At 35.7% G+C, this 20,722-nt stretch overlaps 1 protein-coding gene across 1 annotated transcript in view; it reads right to left on the bottom strand.

The window, feature by feature from the left end:
• LOC132697828 (uncharacterized) overlaps positions 1–20,722 on the bottom strand; it is a 381,002-nt gene that overhangs the window by 276,324 nt on the left and 83,956 nt on the right. The window contains exon 3 of the mRNA XM_060663502.1: positions 10,859–11,044. Within this exon, the coding sequence (XP_060519485.1) occupies positions 10,859–11,044 (186 nt within the window). The remainder of the gene's footprint in view (positions 1–10,858; positions 11,045–20,722) is intronic.

The following is a 20,722-nucleotide window of genomic DNA, read 5'->3' as shown; positions in this document are numbered from 1 at the left end:
CATATTTAATAATTTCTTAGAAAAGCGTGGGTCTTAAATATACTTATAAACGTATTGTTATTTGGAAACTCCACGGTACGGAGAGCATTATACAACGGGCAAGTGAATAATTTATTCAAATTGTTTGGTGTTACATACGGAGCAAATCTGATCAGATTTAATGAATGAATGAATTTATAGGAGAATCTTAATTGTGTGATAATTTTTAATATGTACATTAGCAATTGGCAATTAAAATAACTGCATGGTAGATCAGAGGGTGCACAGCCTGAGTAAAAAATAGTGTAGTGCAATGGTTGCAATGTTGATATCTGCTTCAAAAAGTTTTAAAATGTTCTAAAATGTCATTTTTTGCGGTCCTACTCACCATAAACTCCGCTATGCCAGTCCCAAGCCTGGGGCCTTGCCACACAAGGGCCAAGGAAGGAGGAGGGATCGAGGAGTAACACCTCGCTAAAAAACCTAGGTTCAGCTGGCCCCGGCTGATAGCACCTTGTAAGGGCCCCTTGTCCAGGGCTACGGATGAAGACCACACCGGCGGTGAAGGCGAAGAAGAAAGCTTCGATTCGGCGGAATCGGCGTAAGTGGCAACCTAGGCTTCTAGGGGTAAATTCAAAGCACCGAATGACTGCCGGTATAAGCAGTCCCCCCCTGTCGGTCAACAGCTTCGGGTGGAAGAACTGAGAGGAGTCGGGGCACTCTCTTGTCCCAGAAATGAGAAATCGTTTCAAAGGCGGAAGAACCAGCAGATGGTCAACGGCAGGGGAATGCAGAAGGCAACGGGAAGCCACTGCATTAAAGATCTCTCTAGATATCCCCAGGATATTCATCCGATAAAATCTTATCATGTTGGAAGCTCAAACACAAATGGCCTCCAGTCCCGGGCAGACCTTAAATGGTCAGGAGGTGCGAAGAATCCCCCGGTTCCAACTGGATAAGATAACGAAAACAGCGACCTGGAATGTTAGAACATTGTTTGCAGCTGGAAGGCTCGATAATTTGATTCAAGAAATGGACAGAATGAAAATAGAGATCCTTGGAGTATGTGAGGTCCGATGGCCTGGAAGTGGAATGGTCAAATCAGGAGGAAAAGTCTTCTACTACTCTGGTGACAATGCTAATCGTAATCAACACGGTGTTGGTATCTTGATGAACGAGAATCTGCAGAAATCTATGAAGTGCTTTGTCCCAATCTCCGAGAGAGTGGCTCTCGTCCAGATACTTGGCAAGCCTCTAAACATCAATATTATCCAGGTTTACGCTCCGACAGCAGACAAACCTGAACAAGAAGTCGAAGACTTCTATAAACAAATAGATACGGCCTTGAAACTCACAAGGACTAATGAAATAAATATAATTCTTGGAGATTTTAATGCCAAAGTTGGCAGGGGCAGGACGGGGTCAGTGGTTGGCGACTGGGGTTTGGGTGAGAGAAACAACAGGGGCGAAGGGCTGGTTCAGTACTGCGAGGAAAACAATCTTATGATCGCAAACACATGGTTCAAACTCCCGGCAAGACGACTATACACCTGGAAATCCGCACAAGACAATAATTATCACGTTGTTCGAAATCAAATAGACTACATCATAATTAACAGAAGGTTTCGAAATTACATCACCAAAATTTCTACAATGCCGGGTGCCGATATCGCATCAGACCACAACCCGGTGTGCGCCAACATTGTTCTACGTCTAGCCAAACCTAAGAGAAAGAGCCTTAGGAAGACATTCGACCTACAAAAATTAAAAGTTGAAAAAACAAGACTATCATATGAGGACCATCTTAATAAAGAACTAGAAAACGTTGTCAACACCAACGACACTGACAGGTACTGGCTCGATCTCAAGCGAGCCTTTACAACCACAAACGAAAAGTTTCTCTTGAAAGAAAAAACAACAAGTAAAAACAAGTGGATGACCGAAGATATCCTAAAACTGATGGAGGAACGAAGGCAATGTAAAACCCAGAACGATTACAACAGATCTGGAGCTCTTCAAAGACGAATACGAAATGAGATCAGAGCGGCAAAAGAGAAATGGCTACATGAAAGATGCCTAGAGGCCGAAGGCCTTTGCAGGCTTGGGGATAGTTTTCACCTTCATAAAAAAGTAAAAGAAATAGCGGGGTTATACAACAACAGACCGCTTAGCCTCATTAAAAACCAACACAATGAAATAGTGACAGAACCTGAGGAATTGCTGCAGGTATGGAAAGAATACACAATTCGTCTTTTCAACGACGATAGACCAGATAATCCCCCAATAGAGATATCTACTCTCTCAGGACCGAGCATACTGAGGAGCGAAGTCACACATGCCATCAAGCTGATGAAAAATAACAAAGTTTCGGGCCCCGACGATATGTTCTCAGACACGATTCATTTAGTCAGCGAACAAAACTTGGAAAAGATCGTGACACTTTTTAATAACATCTATGATTCCGGATACTTCCCAGCGGATTGGCTCCGCTCTACGTTCGTTGCAATGCCAAAGATGAACAGCGCAACATCATGTAAGGATTATCGTCTCATTAGTTTAATGAGCCATTTTCTAAAACTTTTTCTCCTAATACTTCACACAAGGCTCTATCGGAAATGTGAGGAAGTGAGTGGGGCTAGTCAGTTCGGATTCAAGAGCGGGTTTGGAACTAGAGAAGCCATATTCAGTCTTCAGACGTTGGTCCAAAATTGCCAGGATCAAAGAAAGGATGTCTTTATGTGCTTCATCGATTACGAGAAAGCGTTCGACAACGTTAAACACGACCTTCTGATGACATACCTTGGAGAACTGGGACTAGATGGAAAAGATATAAGGTTGATCGGTAATCTGTACTGGCACCAGAGAGTGGAGGTTCGAGTGAGCAACGCTGGAACAACCGAAGATTTCGAAATCAAAAAGGGCGTTCGTCAAGGATGCATCCTGTCCCCCATGCTATTCAACCTATACGTAGAAAAGGCATTCTCCGAGTCCATCTCGGGCAGTCCTCTTGGTATCAAGATAAACGGAATCCCCATCAACAATATCCGGTACGCAGACGACACCGTGATATTGGCAGACAATGCACAGGATCTCCAGAGTCTGCTAACGCAGGTCAATGAAGAAAGCACAATATTAGGCTTAAAAATTAACATCAGAAAAACCAAGGTTATGATCGTTAGTAGGAGCGATATTCCTAATGCGCGAATACATATCAATGAAGAAAACATCGAACAGGTCACACAATTTAAATACCTGGGATGCATGATCAATAAAGGATGGGACCCGGATCAAGAGATAGGATGTAGGACCGAACAGGCTAGGACAACCTTTTTGAGGCTCGGAAAATTCATTACAGACAAGAACTTGAACTTTGGCCTCAGATATAGAATGGTGAAATGCTATGTCTGGTCCGTCCTCCTATATGGTGTCGAGGCATGGACACTGAGGGCACAAACCATCAACAAAATTGAGGCTTTCGAAATGTGGATTCTACGACGTATGTTAAGGGTGTCTTGGGTCGATTACGTGAGGAATGAGGATATCCTAAGAAGAGCCGGCCTGGCAGAGCGAGAACTATTCGAGAACATCAAGAAAAGGAAAACAGGCTATCTCGGACATATAATCCGAGGAGAGCGATACCACTTTCAGCGTCTCATTCTTCAAGGCAAAATTGAAGGAGGAAAAAGGGGAATAGGCAGAAGAAAGTTATCGTGGCTAAGAAATATCCGACAATGGACAGGGATAAGTGACTTCCAAACGCTACAGAATGCTGCAATTAACAGAACCATCTGATAAGAAGGCGATGAACGCCCACGCAGAAATCTGCTTGGCACCTGAAGAAGAAGACTCACCATAACCCAACTCACAAAACAGTTCTCTAATCTAACACGCCCAGTTAAGTTTAGTGTGCTTAGTGTTATTGATCAGTGATAGCTTCTTAACAGTTTCGTAAGAAAGCTGGGAGGTTTGGTAAATTAAATGTGTGGAACCTGTCTCAAGGCGAAGCAAATCACTTGGAAGTTGATTTACGAAGTAACAATAATCTTTTTAAAAGTTGATCTGTCCTCGTTCAAGTATGTCGGTATTGCGTATGCCTCAAACTGGAAGACATCCGAAAAAATATTTATTATGGTTGTTTGGTATATTTTTGAATTGCATCCTAAGAAGAAAGCTTATTCTTTCTCAGCATCGACAATGCAGCCCCCGCTACCTGACTCGCTTTGGAAACTGTTGTGTCTGCCATTTCCCTAAACAAAGAGGAACAAGAGAATGTCACACTAAGGTAATTAAACCACATCCAGCCTTGGATCACCCAAGAAGAGCTTTGACTGGGTTGCCGAAGGAATGTTACTGAAGCACATAACTTCAGACAAGTCAACATTTTCTGCTATTGGCTCTCTGATTCAGCTAATAAAACGATATCGTCTGCGTAGGCCCGTAAGTTGAGACTATGAGACGCGTTAATAGAAAGGAAAAAAGTCGTCAATATCGGCAAGAAAAAGGGAAAAAAGTAAAGGGCTAAACGTTTCGGCTTCAAAGACATCTTCAGCGATATCGAATATTTTAGTGAAACCATCATTAGCTTTAATTTTTATTGTCGCTACTTCATAAAAAAGAATACACTGGATAAAGCTTCACAGCTGTGGACGGAGTCACAATGTTATTATTAATCTTAATCTTGACATTTATGCTTTGATGAGTGCTCCCTAATACGGGGAATTGTCTCTTGTTGTCTATTAGCCCAGCAAAACGTTCAAAAATATATTGGTATAAAAATTATTTTCAACTTTCTCGAATAGACGGTTACAGTTGGACCATAATTTTTTGAAAACTAACGCGTTCTGTTACCGTTTCTTGTATCATGGGAATCGCAGCTCTACTGTATTTTCTCTTCAATGTATGATCTGTTAGATGCTGCACCACAGAATTAGTAGGAAAAGAAATCTGATATTAATAAAACGCTGATACTTTTGAATCATCGAACTTTCTTGATTAAGATCTGGAAACGACGATGAACTCTCATGTCGGTATTGAGCAATACACTTAATTTAATTAACGACGTTAGTATCCTAGTATTATTATTAGTTTAATTGGCGTGTAGATAATAGAACCTCTATCCATTAATAAAACAAACGCTATTAAAAAGAACGGTTGTTGTAAAAAACATTCCCACTAATTTACTGCTAATGAAAGCAATAAATCATTAATTATAATACAGAAAAATTTACTATCGTCTGCTACTACGTCCGTTACATCACGTCCACAAAATTAATTCAAACTTCCAAATTATCAAACCCATCGATATCGGGGAGCGTTGGCGTTCGACGTAGAAAATTTCTCAACCGATTTAAATGATCTCCATTACGTCTAACGCTGGGCGCCTCTTTCACTATGAATATTGAAGTAATCGAACCCATGAGGAGAACGCTATTGCTTAACAATAATGAATGAATCCGTTTATTAATGAACGCTTGAAGACCGCGGAATTTATAAATAGCATTTAATATGCTAAACGTTTCGAAACCTTGGGGTTTGATGTTTTCCACGATGGTTCTTTTTTGGATATGAAGGGTTCGAAGTAGGCTGCCCCAACAACCTTAGCACCCGAATATCACTGTCTTATGTTAAACGTAATAAAAACACACAAAGGTACATACTTATATTTCGGTTTAATAAATTGGCATTGCAGAAAAGTCTAATCCTTAATATTCTCAGGCCACACGTCATTCGGTGAATGTATTCGTACTGTTTACAAAAAATGTACCCAAAAACTAACCATGATCAACCTCTTCGGTCACTGGTTTATTTATTGCATAATATAGACAAGTGGCAGCTTTAATTTTACAAAGAATAACTATAGGGAGTTTCGCGACTGCGTGGCAACAAGGTGAGTTCTACTAGAAAAATACTCTTTAATAAACAAACGTAATAGTTCGTGTTCTGTCTTTAAACAATCATCCGCTAAAATTATATGCTTCTCAGAAGTCATCCGGTGAACAGACGTTATTTATTTATTTATTTATTTACATGCACTGTTCAACAGGATTAAACACAATTATAGAGCAGGAGAACACCCACTACATTTAATCAGAATTACAAAATTATTTACAAACTATATACACCACCACGCAAATATACTATTATTGCAAAAAAGATGATCCGGAACAAAATGAACATAAGAAAAATACTAATGAAAGAAATTACTCAACTGCGAAGGCAACGAAATTGCAATAAGACTAGGCACAACAGGCAATTAAAAATGTCTAAATCACTGGTACGGTTGGAAACGTTTCACATATATATGACATTAGTTCTCACGGTAGGAAGGTAAAAGGTAGCAGAGTATCGCGATGCTAACTGCGGAACCATGAAATTCAGCTGCTCAACTAAGTAAGGACAATTTACCGAATTATGAATCAGCTGACATAAGAATACGCGGGACAGTTATTTCAAAAGTGCAGAAATTTAGATATTTGGGTTGCTGGATTGGAGAAGATCTAAATCCTGATGTGGAAATAAGAACAAGAATAGAAATGGCCAGAGCAACATTTTTGAAAATGCGAAACTTGCTAAGTGACAAAAGCCTTAACACCCAAATCCGGTATAATTTCGTTAAATGCTATGTGTTTTTTGTGCTATTGTATGGGGTCGACTCGTGGACGCTAAATACTAGTACGCTAAACAAATTAGAGGTGTTAGAAATGTGGGTTTATCAACGTATGCTGAGAATACCCTGGACGGACCATGTAAATAACGAAGAGGTATTACTAAGAATGAACAAAGAACGGGACCTCATAAACATCATTAAAAAAAGGAAAACGGCCTACCTCGGACACATCATGAGAGGCAATAAGTATGCATTTCTAAAACTTATAATAGAAGGCAAAATTGAGGGTAGACGAGGGCCGGGGCGTACACAAGGCTCATGGTTAAAGAACGTGAGGGATTGGACAGGGCTAGACTCCTATACATTGCTGAGGAGTGCGCAAGATCGAAACGAATTTGCCAAGATAGTTGGTACCTTAAGAAGAAGATGAATCAGCTTGTATAACAAAACTTGTGACAAATACTCGCTCCTGGTTTGCAGAGAGTCCATCGAAAACAAATTCAACAACTCAGTCTGAGGAACACCCTGTTCAGGATAAGATCCATGAGTTTTATAATACATATATTTTAGAAATCGCCTTCGAATGGAATCTAGGTTCTGCGAACGAACGCTATAACCAGGCGACCAGACGGCAGAGGTATATTCTAACTTCGAGCGAATAAAAGCGGTTTATGTGAGTTATGTGAAGCAAAATCCCTACCGCATCTGACCAAAACACCTAAAATTTTAGATGAGCTTGCCACTATTGACGCGATGTGATGGACAAACGATAACTTTTTATCGAATATTACAACGTTATTACATGGTTATGATGTGGATATACCTAAGAATTCTCAATCAAACAACACAACATTATAAGCAAAAGGATAATTCTTTATCTCAGTCACATCATGCGATGCAATAACAATTTCTAAAACTAATCAACGAAGGCGGTAGAAAAGGTAGAAGAAGATGTGCCTATTCGTTTCGAATGTTGGCTACTAGCATGGCTATTCTGATCGGGCTGGTAGTAGTGAGAGAAAACCGTTTTCTCAGGTTGTGAAGCACCTTCAAAGATGTTGTTAGGTTGGGTAACGAATATTAGGATCTAAAAATATGTGATAAACGATATGTAATAGTTAATTTGTTCTGCTAGAGATACACAGAGGATTGAAAATGTGATTATAAGAAAACTCATTTCGGGATAAATACCTTTTTTTCCTGATGTTGGATAATTTGATTAACAATGAATATTGCATAGGGTGGGTCGTTTCTCTTATCTCAGAAACTATAGGGGATGGAGTCAAAAGTTAAATACAAAAGTTAATGGGGGTATTACAAACCTTCAATTTATTTTAATGTTGTATATACAGGCTGTTTCATTTTTCGGGAGCGAGTATCAACTTTCTTATTTTAAATGGAACATCTTGTATATTACTCCATGTTTAAATTCTACACAAAATTTTAAACATATTGTGTGTATAATGTCCTATACCCAATTCTAACCGTTTTTGACATTTTTAATTTTTTATGCGAAAAATGACGTTTGCAAGACGTACAATATCTGCCAATTTCTTCATTGACAAACATTTATTGTTTAACTTGAGTAAGTTTTCTTGTACACAAAGGACTCGAATGACGGATTTCATAAGGGTAAGTAAAAAATAAGATGAACAATCAATTATAAAAAACTACCATAAAATTTTTTTTTAAATGGAAACACAATAGCTAACTACTAACATGATGAGTAGACTGATGTACAAAGTTAGTGCCACTCACTAATATTTTATTAACGCTCTTTCAATACTCTGGTCAATCGGGTTCTGCAACGTATGTGGTGGTGACATAAATCACACTATGATAGGGTACATTGTTTATTTTAAATTGACTTTCTGGTTAGTCAGTCGAGACAAACCAAAACCATTTCATTAATACTGCACCATTGGCGTCCAAGATTTTAGTATGTACAAAACATAATCCTAATGTTTCAAGTTTAATCCGCGCCCATGGTAAATGAAAATGTTCCCGCTGCGTTAGTAACAACCGCGCTGTTGATCAAGCCGTGAACTAGGCACATTTGTCAAATTTTCTATTGAACTGATACAAATATGAACACCGCGTAAACAAAGATATTTATCTAATGAAATGAACTGCTGCTGGGCGCGAATTTTAATAAATTACTGTTGGAGATCCATTTAACAACGAGAGACATAATTTTGTATACGTATGCACGGGCCAGGTATGCGGAAGCTATCGCCTAGATGCCGTTATTCTTCCCACGCGATTTTTTAAAAGATATTATTATTCGTCGGACCAAACCTAGAATGTTGCTTTTTGTTATAATACTCCACCATCGACTGACTAGTAATTTAAATAATTATAATAATTCATTTACCGGAATCTAGGACACTTTCACAATTGCACATACAGGTGTCAACCTTACAGGTATAATTGAAAACTGGAAGAGGACAAACAGGGTATCAGGGCGTCAAAGTGGCAAGATGACTATATAGCTATAAGATAATATAGTGGCCCTACTACGGTAAAAATTGATATAGCTATGATACTTTTGTAGAGAAGGTATGGATCTTCTGCGCATGCGTCATGTGCAGTTGCTACATTGCTACGTTGCTACATTGCCGCAATTTTTGATCAATTGTTATAAGAACACAACATCAATCTCTGAAATCCGAACGTAACTGGCAACGCCGAGCTAATTTTGGTGTCAATATCTCCGTACCGTACTCACAAACTTGTCTAATTTGTGCTTTCAATACTTTGTTCTATCACAAAAGTACAGCAAGTATGGCAAATATGAGGACTTAATAAAATATTAAAGAAACAGTGATCTATATATATTTGATATTTAACAAAGTGGAAAATAGACTCACATGTGAATTTACTAAACAGAATTCCCTACATTTTTGGGTAATACGCTTTAGTGTACAAGAATTAATTACAGGAAATATAAGAAAGAAATTAAGCTCCAAGTTGAATTTTTACTAGAACAAGCATAAGAAATACCCCTTATCAATTACTGTCTATAGGAGGATACTTCTCGAACATTTTTTCAGTTAGATATTTCGTTTGCTAGCATCTCAAAGTTATTTCAATGGAGGTTAAACCTATGATTTTATGAAAACTAACGTTTTGTGCGAAATTGCATCGTATCTACAGGGATTGAGGAATAAAAGCGCCAAACTAATTACAGAATTATACTGACGCCGACGTGGGTGTTGCAATTCTGCACTGCTTTTCCAGACCTTAACTCGTGTTTTGCCTGAAAACTTAATAGGATTTCGACATATTTTGAGAAAATACTGCCGTAAAAATGCCGCACTCAAACTTCGAAGATCTGTCAGCGGCCATGTTGTTCGTTGAAAGCCGCAAGGTTTTATGGGTGCTGCGTCAAAATTTGTCATTAGAGCTGCAATCTTCTCAAAAAAATTACATCATTGCTTCATGAGTTTCTGTACTGTCAGCATAGGCAGGGCCTCTATATGTCTAGTATATATGGTCTAACCAGAAGTCAAGTCAAGTTCGAACACGTGTAAAATTTTAAGATACGGAAGCAATCCTAAAACAATTGGTTAGCTAAGTTCTCACGAGAGGTCATCAGCCCAAAGGCTCTAGGCAGAGTTTGCTAATTAAAAGTGTGAGCATAGGAGAGTTGTTCGAACTTCTTGCCAAACCCAAAAAAGTAGTATAATGAGAAGTATTTACAAACACACAATCAACACAGCTAATAATAAATCAACGTATATGAATTCCTTAGGAGATATGGTATTCATAAAAAATATTATCCCAAGTACGTCGCAACGTGAAAATATTTGGTATATATGGGAACACCTTCGCAATTTAGACAACTTTTTTTGTTTCCATATCCATGAGCGAGACACCCTAGGGCAGCCACTGGTTTTCATAAACAATTGGTCGAACGTGCAGTGCAAAAATTTCCATATAGAATAATATTTTAATTAATTAAATTAATTAAAAACTGAAAAAAAAATACTAAAACAAATGCGGTAACAAGGCCCGACTTAATATTTCTTATTAATTTTATTTCTTTGTTGAACTATAATTTTAATGAGTTTTCCGAAAAATTATTATTTTTTGCTGATGTATTGTCATGTAATTCACATTAGATCGCTATAATTAAAAAAAAAACTAATTGAAATGACACACAAGTCTCCTTGACCCGGTGCAGAAATGTTTATTTAAAAAGAAAGGAGAATAAGGTAGAAAGATTAAAAATCGAAATTTACACACACATAGGTGGTAGTAACACCTTACCTTAATATACTGCAGTAACTTGGCAGCCTGTACGCAGAATTCGTGTTCGAACTTGTTAAGGCAACCGTGGTATTCACACACTAGAATGTCTCGAGCTTGTCGAACTAAGCACTTTTTTGACGAATCGTAGTTCTCGTATATTTTTCCGAAATACTTATCGACCAGCAGCTCCACATCACTTTTGACCTGAAAAAGGAAAAATATATTTGTATATGGCATCTGGTAAAAGAAAATATCTTTTTTTCAAAATTTCACGGTCGAGTTGCAAGATGAGTTAAACAAAAAGCTCTGAAACAGTAGTCTTTGATATCCGGACATTGATGCGAGTACACCATTTTAACTGCTTTTCACTGATTATATGAATAAAATCTATACATAAATGTTGGAAATTTTTTACTAGTTATTTTTTAAAATTACTTTCATAATGTTCAGGTTGTCCCAAACGTCTTAAAATATCAAAGTGGAGTTTTTTAAATGCAAGTTTCTTTCTATTGCAGCATTTTTGGACAGCCACAATAACTGTTTGCATTGGATTTTTGATACTTAACTCATAAAGTTTTTTAAATAATTCGAATTTATCAAAATGTAATCTAATTTTAATATCTTAAACACATAAAAATAATTTAAATTGTGTCAGCGAAATCTACAGTAGAGTATAAAAATAGATCAGATTTTATATTATAATTACAAAAAACTTCCCTTTTGTATACAGAGAGGACAAAAATGTATCCTATTCAAATAATAATTTTAAGTGGCTATAACTTGATTATTTTAAACTAAGCACTATGTTTTTGAACTTATCAGGGAAGGCCACTAACTGCTATATTATTTTTGGACTTTCTTTTGTGGCAACTTCAAGTATTGTGTAGACATTAGAACTTCTACTCTCGTATGTAAAATACCTAATTACCCACCGATCTAGAGTGCGGGAAGCGTCACTTTACCACGTCAGTTTCGTTTCCCATGAATCCAAGCCACTTCGGACATTTCCGGGATTTTATCGCACGGATTTGGAAGCAATCGGATGTTTTCGCAGATATTCCCCACGCTTTTAATTTTGACGTATGTACCCAAAAACTAACGGTCGTAGAAAAAGTATAGTATGCAACGCGCTCGGTAAACTTTTTAACTCACTCTTTTATTGAAAATTCGCTCCGCTGCGCTCCGCTCGTGTCAAATAAACTCGTGAGTTAAATGCCGTTTACCGCACTTGTTGCATAATATACTATGAAATCGATGGTCGACATTCCGAAAATGAATTAAAAATAGAATTTGCACCTATATGGTGATAAAATATTAGAGAAAGTGATCAATGCAGTCATCAAATATCTAAATTTACCGACCATCCAATTGACTTCCCGTATAAGACGAAAAACATTTTATAATTGAAATATAAATTACTTACATACATTAATATTATATAACGAAACAAGTGTGGTAAACGGCATTTAAGTGACGAGTTTATTTGGCACGAGCGGAGCGACAACAACATGAATACATTCACTAACATGACCGTCAAAATTGACACACGTCAAAATTCAAGACGTGCAGTAAAATCTCTGAAAACATCCGATTGTTCCCAAACTCGTGCGGAAATATCCCGGAAATATCCGAAGTGGCTTGGATCCATGGGACAAGAAACTTAGGTGATAAAGTGACGTTTCCCGCACTCTAAACCAGTGTATACCTATGTATTAAAATAAGGTAGCGTGTTGACATATTTCAAATTATTAAAAAAACCTTAAATTTTAGGCATCAAAAATTTTATTTAATTATACACTTATTTTGGTCGTAGAATTCAAAAATCCCATAATAGGTGCAAGGGTTAAACAGAAAAAAAAACAGCTTTGATACTTTTAAGCCTTTTGAGACAACATGTATAGTATGGAAGGAATTTGAACAAGTTATTTTATACCTCAGTATCTCGTTTCTACAAACATTGGAGCATGCGTATATTTAAAAATGGTCTAAAGAGTTTTGTGTTCTATAGATTATTGACTCTATAGCGATGTGTGGAATTTAGGAACCCTTTTTCTACCTGTTTACGTGATATGTTACTCTGTGGTTGTGATTGAGAGTTTAGAAAATGGCGTTATTCAGCGACGGTTAATTAAAATGAACTCGGCGGTACCCTCCACCTTCGCGAGCAATATTTTGTTGATACAGTTTTATTTTTTTATGCAATAATAATTATTTATTATTTATGGAGATTCACAATAAGTTAGAACACCCTAGCTTTAGTGGTAACTTCAAAAAGCTAGATCACTAGATGAATATCTGATAGATTTCGTCAGCATTGCTCCATAGTTATGATGTTATTTGCCCCGATTTAGTATTGTAGACGAGATAGACTGGTTTTCCAGCAGATATCTGAAAAAGTGTGTAAACTTTTATCGATTTTTGAAAAACCAAAACACGACCGTTAAACTCCGTTAGTATATACGAAGTTCGTTAACCCGAAGTTGAGCACATGCAGCAAATTACACGCCCTGCGTCAGACCGTCCCAGGGCAAATACGACAATAAATCTCGTGCAAAATTCCCGGTTCAAAGAACACAAATTTTCCACCCACTATGGCCGAAATTTGTCTCGAACCGGACCTCCACAAGGTAAATCGTTTATCCATTAATAAGGTGCAAATTGTTTAAGCTTATCGCCGGTTATCTGGTTTAAAACCGAGTCGTGAGCGGATTGAAATATTGCAAATGATTGGGCTTGAGCCTGATAATTTCCGCCGAAATTTATAGAACCCGTCGTGTCATAAGTTAAGGTCGGATTTTCCACAGTTTGTTGTTTAACTGCCAGATAACAATACCAAACTTGGAACATTAAATTTCACATCACTATAAGATTGAAAAATATTTTTTAGTTTATTTTTAAAATTTTCAAATTCAAAAAACTAATTTAGTTATGAAATAATGAGAAAATGGAATAAACGAAAAAAAAAATGTTTGTGATTGTCTCTCTATATGCACTTTAAAAAAATTGCTGCATCACATGCTGTCTCATCCATCGAACATCGATCTGTTATGGCAACTAGAATTAAGTAACACAATTTTGAGGTTATTCCAAACTAAGAATTGTTTATCCTCCTAACTTAAGTTTTCTTAATAAAAAGATAATAGTTTTTTCAAATGGAAACCTGCTCTTTTTCAAACCATAACTTAATTAGAATCAGAAATTACAGCTATTATAACTTGAGCTATTAGCCTTGAAAACACCAAGTACCGAATACGATATAAATTCCAAATCCCACCACTCTTGTGGTTTCCTATAATCTATTTATCAAAACTTCTTACAGTACAATCAGACGTCATACTTTAGACCCAAAAGCATTATTAAACAATGTCCTACATAACGGAAAGTGCTGAGAACAACAACAAAAGCTTACAAATACTTTATAATTACACGGATTTCATTAACATACTCCTGAAGTGGGAATTTGACTGTTGCCAATGTTGGTAACCAACAACCTGAAACTGAGTTTAGGTAAACTGCGTTTTAGTGTAAGAGAAAAGCTCCTCCACCAGATGCGGTTGATTTGTTTTCATAATTTTAACTGGTAATCAGATACGCATGGAATTTGAAGGAACGCTTATTTGTGCGGTTTGAATTATTTACTTATTAGCAATAATTGCTAAATTATTTACGCAAAGTTCTCATTTTGCTACACCTTAATTAGGATTCGAACTCCGATTTATGCTCAATAGTACATCCGCTGGTTATTGAAGATCAAATTATATAAAAGCTATTTATATGATATACCGTGTAATAGATGCACTTACAAACATTATAATAAGGCCAATTAGGCGTTTTTTGAGTAATTATTTATGCCTGCGTGCTTTGAGTCATTCTCGTTATAAAGACCAATTTTAGTGCCGATATCAGGATATGATTCATCCACTTATGTGACAAAAACGAAGACACAAATCGCAATACAGAAAAAACTTAGTTGTTGTAGACATTTGATAAAGACACGGTGTTGTCGAAACAATTGTCATGTCATAATATATAATTTCGTGAAAATCTGAACTTTCAGTTCTTATTTATTTTGATAAATGGATTTTCACCAAGTAAAAGGCTCCTCAGTTCAATTCATAACTTAGTTGTTTAAGATTAGCGGTAGAGGCGCCATGTTCTGATTTCCCGTTTTAAAAAACTTTTTTCAATTTCTCTACTAGACATATTTCAGGTATAATGTTTTATAGCTAACCAATCAAACCAAAAATTATGTCTGCAGGTTAAAATCTGGAAATTTTTATTTATTTTTAGTATAATTTCAATTACCCTTTCAATAATTATTCGTAGACCATAAACAAAACTCATACATATCTGAACATCGCAGATTTAACAGCAATGACACTCTAATATTCAATAACTGTTTTTATGACTACAGCAAGGTTTTTTAAAACGAGTTAGCTAACACAATCTCTTAACATTTTTGAAAAGCAATTAAAAAACGCCAAATAAATACAATTTGATCTTTTCACGCACATAGACTTATAATTGTTCAGAATACTTGTTTAATTTTAAAAGCACTCTGAATATCTCCTTAACTTAACTTAACGAAAAAATGGTATGACGAGTCTTAGTTCAATTAAAAATATCAGCCCGAAGTAAAAACTGCTACATTCAGAGCCTCTAAAATAATTTCATTGTATTAATTACTAAGACAACTAATTAATTAATTGTCATTAATAATAACAATTGACAAGTAAAAACTGAAAAAAGCAAATATTTGTTAAAATAAAAGTGCCAACAAATATTAATAAACTATATATCTTACCTCACCTAAATCTTATCTGCATTGCGAATTAAATTAGGTTAACAAAGCAACAAAAAGTAACAAACATAAAAAATTTTATCCTCTTTGTAATAGGGACCATTTTTCATTCCAATATTACACTTTTTATTTACTTCGGTAAACATTTGAGATTAAAAAAAAAGAACAATAAGAAACATATTATTATTATCAACTAATTTTTTTTCAATTATGTTAATGTTGACTAGCTTTTGAGCTAGACTTAGCTTTTAGCTACTATAATAATAATAATAAAATTATAAAATTAAAATTAAAAATTACACAAGATCTAGCACACGAGCTAAAAGGCATATACCAACTTGCAAAAGTATCCATAATTAAAATCATAATCTCTGCCAATGGAATTGTGGAAAAGAACCAAGTGTTTTCAACTTTTGGGAATAGAAAACCGCAAGAAAATTACCACGCTGATGCAGAAGGCGACAATACTGGGCACGTGCAACATAGCCCGAAGGGTGATGGCGCATGGAGGAGTCGCTGACGAATAAAGTCCCGAAAGGATCCAACAAAAGTTGCGAGAAGGCAAAAAAAATGATAATAATAATAATAATTATAATTATTATTATTAATTTTTGCGCACCGGCGTTTACACCGGGTGTTACAGTCGGCCTTAACTGCAAGATTTTTGTGCGTGTTTATATTCTAGAAATCATGTTACGATGTTTGTCTTGGGAATATCAATGTCTTTGAGAGAGGTGAAATTAACCCCATACATGACCCAACAACCGGAATGATCTTGACTTCGAGATTCCACCGTTCTTCTAATTTTCTCTTTAGGTCAGCATATTTGGTCAGCTTTTCATTATATTTGTTAATTGATCTTAACAGACTGATTTTCCAGTATTCCAGTATTGGAGGTTGTTTATACCTGTAGTATGGCTCGCTGTTTTGAGGCTCAAGCATATGATTATTATTAAAAGTATAATCACTTTTATATCATTTATTCACTAATATACCACTAGTTACCATTTCCATAAATTCAAGAGACACACGCATTTTTACAAAACATCAAGCCTCCTTCATCAACTATTGATGAGATAATTTAGAAAATAAACAATTCTTCAAAAAGAGGCTAGGAAGTTTCCGAATATTTCGCAGTTATGTCGTGCCCATTCTCACGCTATATACGAATCCTGTTCATGTCCTAAATGTAAAGATGCTCCGAACATTTTCGCATGTCAAATAATAACAGCGTTCGAGAAACAACTTGACCTCGTCCACCTGATCACGAAAATTCTATAACACCGGGCGACAACGTAATAATCGTCAAGCAAATTTAATTTTTTTTAAGCCCGCCCGGTACTCCCGGACCCGACGATAATGTCCGGTTAATTCGGACAACCGTTTTCGTTGCGGAGAAGTTTCTGAAATAACAAAATCGACAACTATTTATTTTAACGTTTATTTATATAAACTATAATGTATAGAAACTGACTACCCCCAAACATTTCATTCTCGACGCCTAATGTCCTTACATTTACGAAACTTTTTGAAAAGCTCGTTTTAGACGACGGCTGAACACTTTAACCTACATCCATTCATTGTTAAAGGTCTTGGAGGTTGGTAATGAGGTTCATCGATATGGAGGATCACACATAAAGCTATCTGGAGACCCTTGGGAGTGGTTAATCCATCACTCTTGGATAGAAAGGTTCATTCAGGACGAAACAGATAGCCAGGGAGGGATGACGGTTAAAGTTAATAGTTCATTCACAACCAGTACTGCCAAAATCTTAGGTAAGCTGGAGACTCCAGGATTAAGGAGTAGATCAGTCTTTATCACAAGCAAATCAGATAGCTAGGGAAGAATGGTGATGGTTCACATCTAGTATTAGCAAAATGAAGGAAAGAAAATACGATTTTTTTCTACTTCCAACTATGAAATATCTAATTATGCACAGACCAAGCCTCTTCGTTTGAGGTGTTTTGAAAAAGAGTACAACATGCAACACATCTATAAATTTCTTCAGAGAGTCGTTTATCAAACACTCACTCTGCTCGTGCCTTAACAACCTCGTAACTAAAGTCTAGACTATAAAACTTGTTGCATATTATTAGGATCCACTTCTTTGTACTATCCATGCTCCTAACTATGCGCCAAGAGAGCTCGCGTGGGTTTGCCACCAGAAATAAATCAATAATTAAATCTGATTTAACGTCGATTTAAATAAATTAGAGACATCTCCGCCGGCACAGTTATTAATAACGCTTCTATCTGTTTTTCGTATCTGTTTGTCAAGTTGTGAACCTGAACCGGTGTTATACATTTCCTTTTAGAATTCATATCAATCATGTGTCAACGGAGATTCCAACGGAAAGATAAATTTTTCTGCTTGTTTACAGTCGTCTAACATACATTCAGTCAGTGTCTCGTGTCGTGGAAGAAAGGCGCTATTAGTATCATTTATCGGTGCTTTCCAATTCTAGCAATGTTCGTCGCTGCTAGAAATAGAATCATATTTGGATAGATGGTTAGACAGAGACTTTATTTTCAAAGTACAAGTTAACTAGCATATAAAACATCAACAAAATAGATAATTGGAATCATAAAAAATTACAAGGACGACACGATACGCGGAAAGATAATTTTAAATCACATTACACAATATATAAAATGTTGTTGGATATATTTCTATTGGGGCTAACCAAAACTAACCAAAATTCACTTAACCCAGAGAGTGCAAGCAATGTTAAAATTCCTAATGATAGAAGATAAAGTTTGACAATTGGTTAGTTTTGTTTAGGTAAACGTGTACAAGAATTTCATTTCAATTCATTGCAAAAATTAATTTCCCTTGGGCAACATTTTTCAAGTCGCTATATTTTCTTTATTGACCTGGTTCCTAAACTTGCCACAAGGTCACAAGGCCACGAGCGATTGGTTTTCTTGAACCCATAGATATAATAATAATTGATAATAATAAACACAAACTACAGGCACAGTTTTTATTGTTATATTATCCTTTTTATACTGCGAAAATATTAAGATATTCTGGCTTTAACTCTCTGCAATAAATGTATTTGCGTGTGTGTCTCCTATACTTTACCAAATGTGTTCAAAGTTAAAGCTAAAAGAAAGATTATTTGGATGTAAACTTTCGTATGTGTTCTGACCAATAAAAAAATTATAATATTTTTTATCATATTATGCTAATGGTTTTAAATCGCCTACATTTTTCCTATCACAAATTTTTAATTAACAATAACCTTAGGAGAATTTTACAGGATGTGCGTAAGTATGCAAGAGAATTCTCCTTTGTGCTTTGAAAATTAGAATAAATAGTATCATACGAGTATTTTGGATTCCCCACTTAAGCAAGTTGATAATTTTATAGGATGATGCAACCACTCGTTACTAATTATTTAATTACAAATAGAAATAATCATGGGACAACTTTAATAAGCATTAAAATGTAAATACGTAATTATTTTGACGGTACTGTTTTTCCTAGAACGAGTATCTGTAAAATTGCTGCATTTAAATATAAAAATTGTAAATTATAATAGAAAATAACTTCTCTAAAGTTATTCTTAAACTTGACATTTGACAAAATGTACCCAACATTTTTTTTTATTAAAATTGTTCAGAAGGTAAATTTAGAATTTTACGGAAAATCCTAAAACAGAATAATTTGTTTTTATTTTATTTTTTAATAAAATTCCAAAGTAGCAAACTATATTACGCAGATCCAGCAAAACACTGGGACAGAATTTCTTATTTCGACCGCAAACAAAATTTGATAATATCGCTCTTAGTTATCCACCACGTCATGGAATTTGGCACAACCTAGAGAAATTCCTTTTATGAAATCTTTCGTTTCTTAAAAAAGTGACAAACTATTCTCTTTCCCCATGTGAAAAAAAAAATGCCAAATTCTCGATAATAGGATATGTATTTTGAAACATTTCCGCTTTAAAAGCTTTTGGTTAACTCACAAATACAATGAATATTATTGATTATACGGCATCAAAACAATCAATGTATATGTCGATTAATTAATATAGACACATTACTAAATTTCATCCTTGAACTACAATATAAACAAATATCAAATGTGAAATGGGGAAGTGCATAGCTTCACTTCAAATCGTTTAATTTTAAATTGCCAATGGTATTAAAGCGAATGGATTTAAATATTGCCTCATCGCAACAGAATTTGAAGAGTGTCTGACAAAAAAAAACTTTTTCGTACTACCACGCAACATAAAACTAAATTATTAAAAAAAAAAAAACATTAAAGCCGACAGTGTCAGTACGAAATCGACGGAAGTGTGTCTAAAGGATAACGTTGCACCCAGAGCGAATCATATTTTCTACGGTCGGCAATAAAATAGACACAATTTCTTGATCTAATGGATCAACTATAGCTTCTAATTATGCAATCGGCTAATAATATAAAATTACAATCTTTTGCAACATAGATGGTGCCCTCGTACTGTTATGACTCCCAAGGCGTTTATCGGCAAAGATACAATCGCCGTGTCGTTCTGGACACTACGCCTTTGAACGGGAGAGAAATGCCACGATGTGAATCTCATTCAGGAAATTATTAGCGGCAAACGAAATTGATCCAGAAACTTGGTAACAAGTGCTGTGGTTCGAAAAAAAGATGACAACTGAACCAAATCTGTTATTATATCGGCCACAAACAAATTAGGTTCTGAGAGTTGATCCGATTTATGTAGGTAGTAATTTTGTGAACTAACGTTTTAAAATTTTCATAAAGGAAATTGAAATAATATTAAAATTTTTTGAATTTTTTGAATCTTCGTACGCAGCATAATGCGCAAAAGTAAATTTAAGAGCGAGATTTTCCCAAAATTAGTTGAATATTCAGATTACAATTTAACAAGTTGATTGAAAATGCAAAGTCGTTGGAGTTTCAGTCAAGCTCTGAAGAAGTCAACAGGATGATTGGCGAAACATCAGCAATTTCGACTAAGCAAAAACCGACGCAGGATGAATCCAGAAGTTTTGTAAAAAGCAAGAATTTCAGTTTTTTTTTTTATAAAATTTCTGGATTCCTGCTGCGTCGGTTTTT

This window comes from Cylas formicarius, unplaced genomic scaffold, assembly GCF_029955315.1.
Source record: "Cylas formicarius isolate icCylForm1 unplaced genomic scaffold, icCylForm1.1 PGA_scaffold_2__14_contigs__length_35257938, whole genome shotgun sequence".
Taxonomy (NCBI): Eukaryota; Metazoa; Arthropoda; class Insecta; order Coleoptera; family Brentidae; genus Cylas; species Cylas formicarius.
This window is presented reverse-complemented; position numbering and strand designations above follow the sequence as displayed.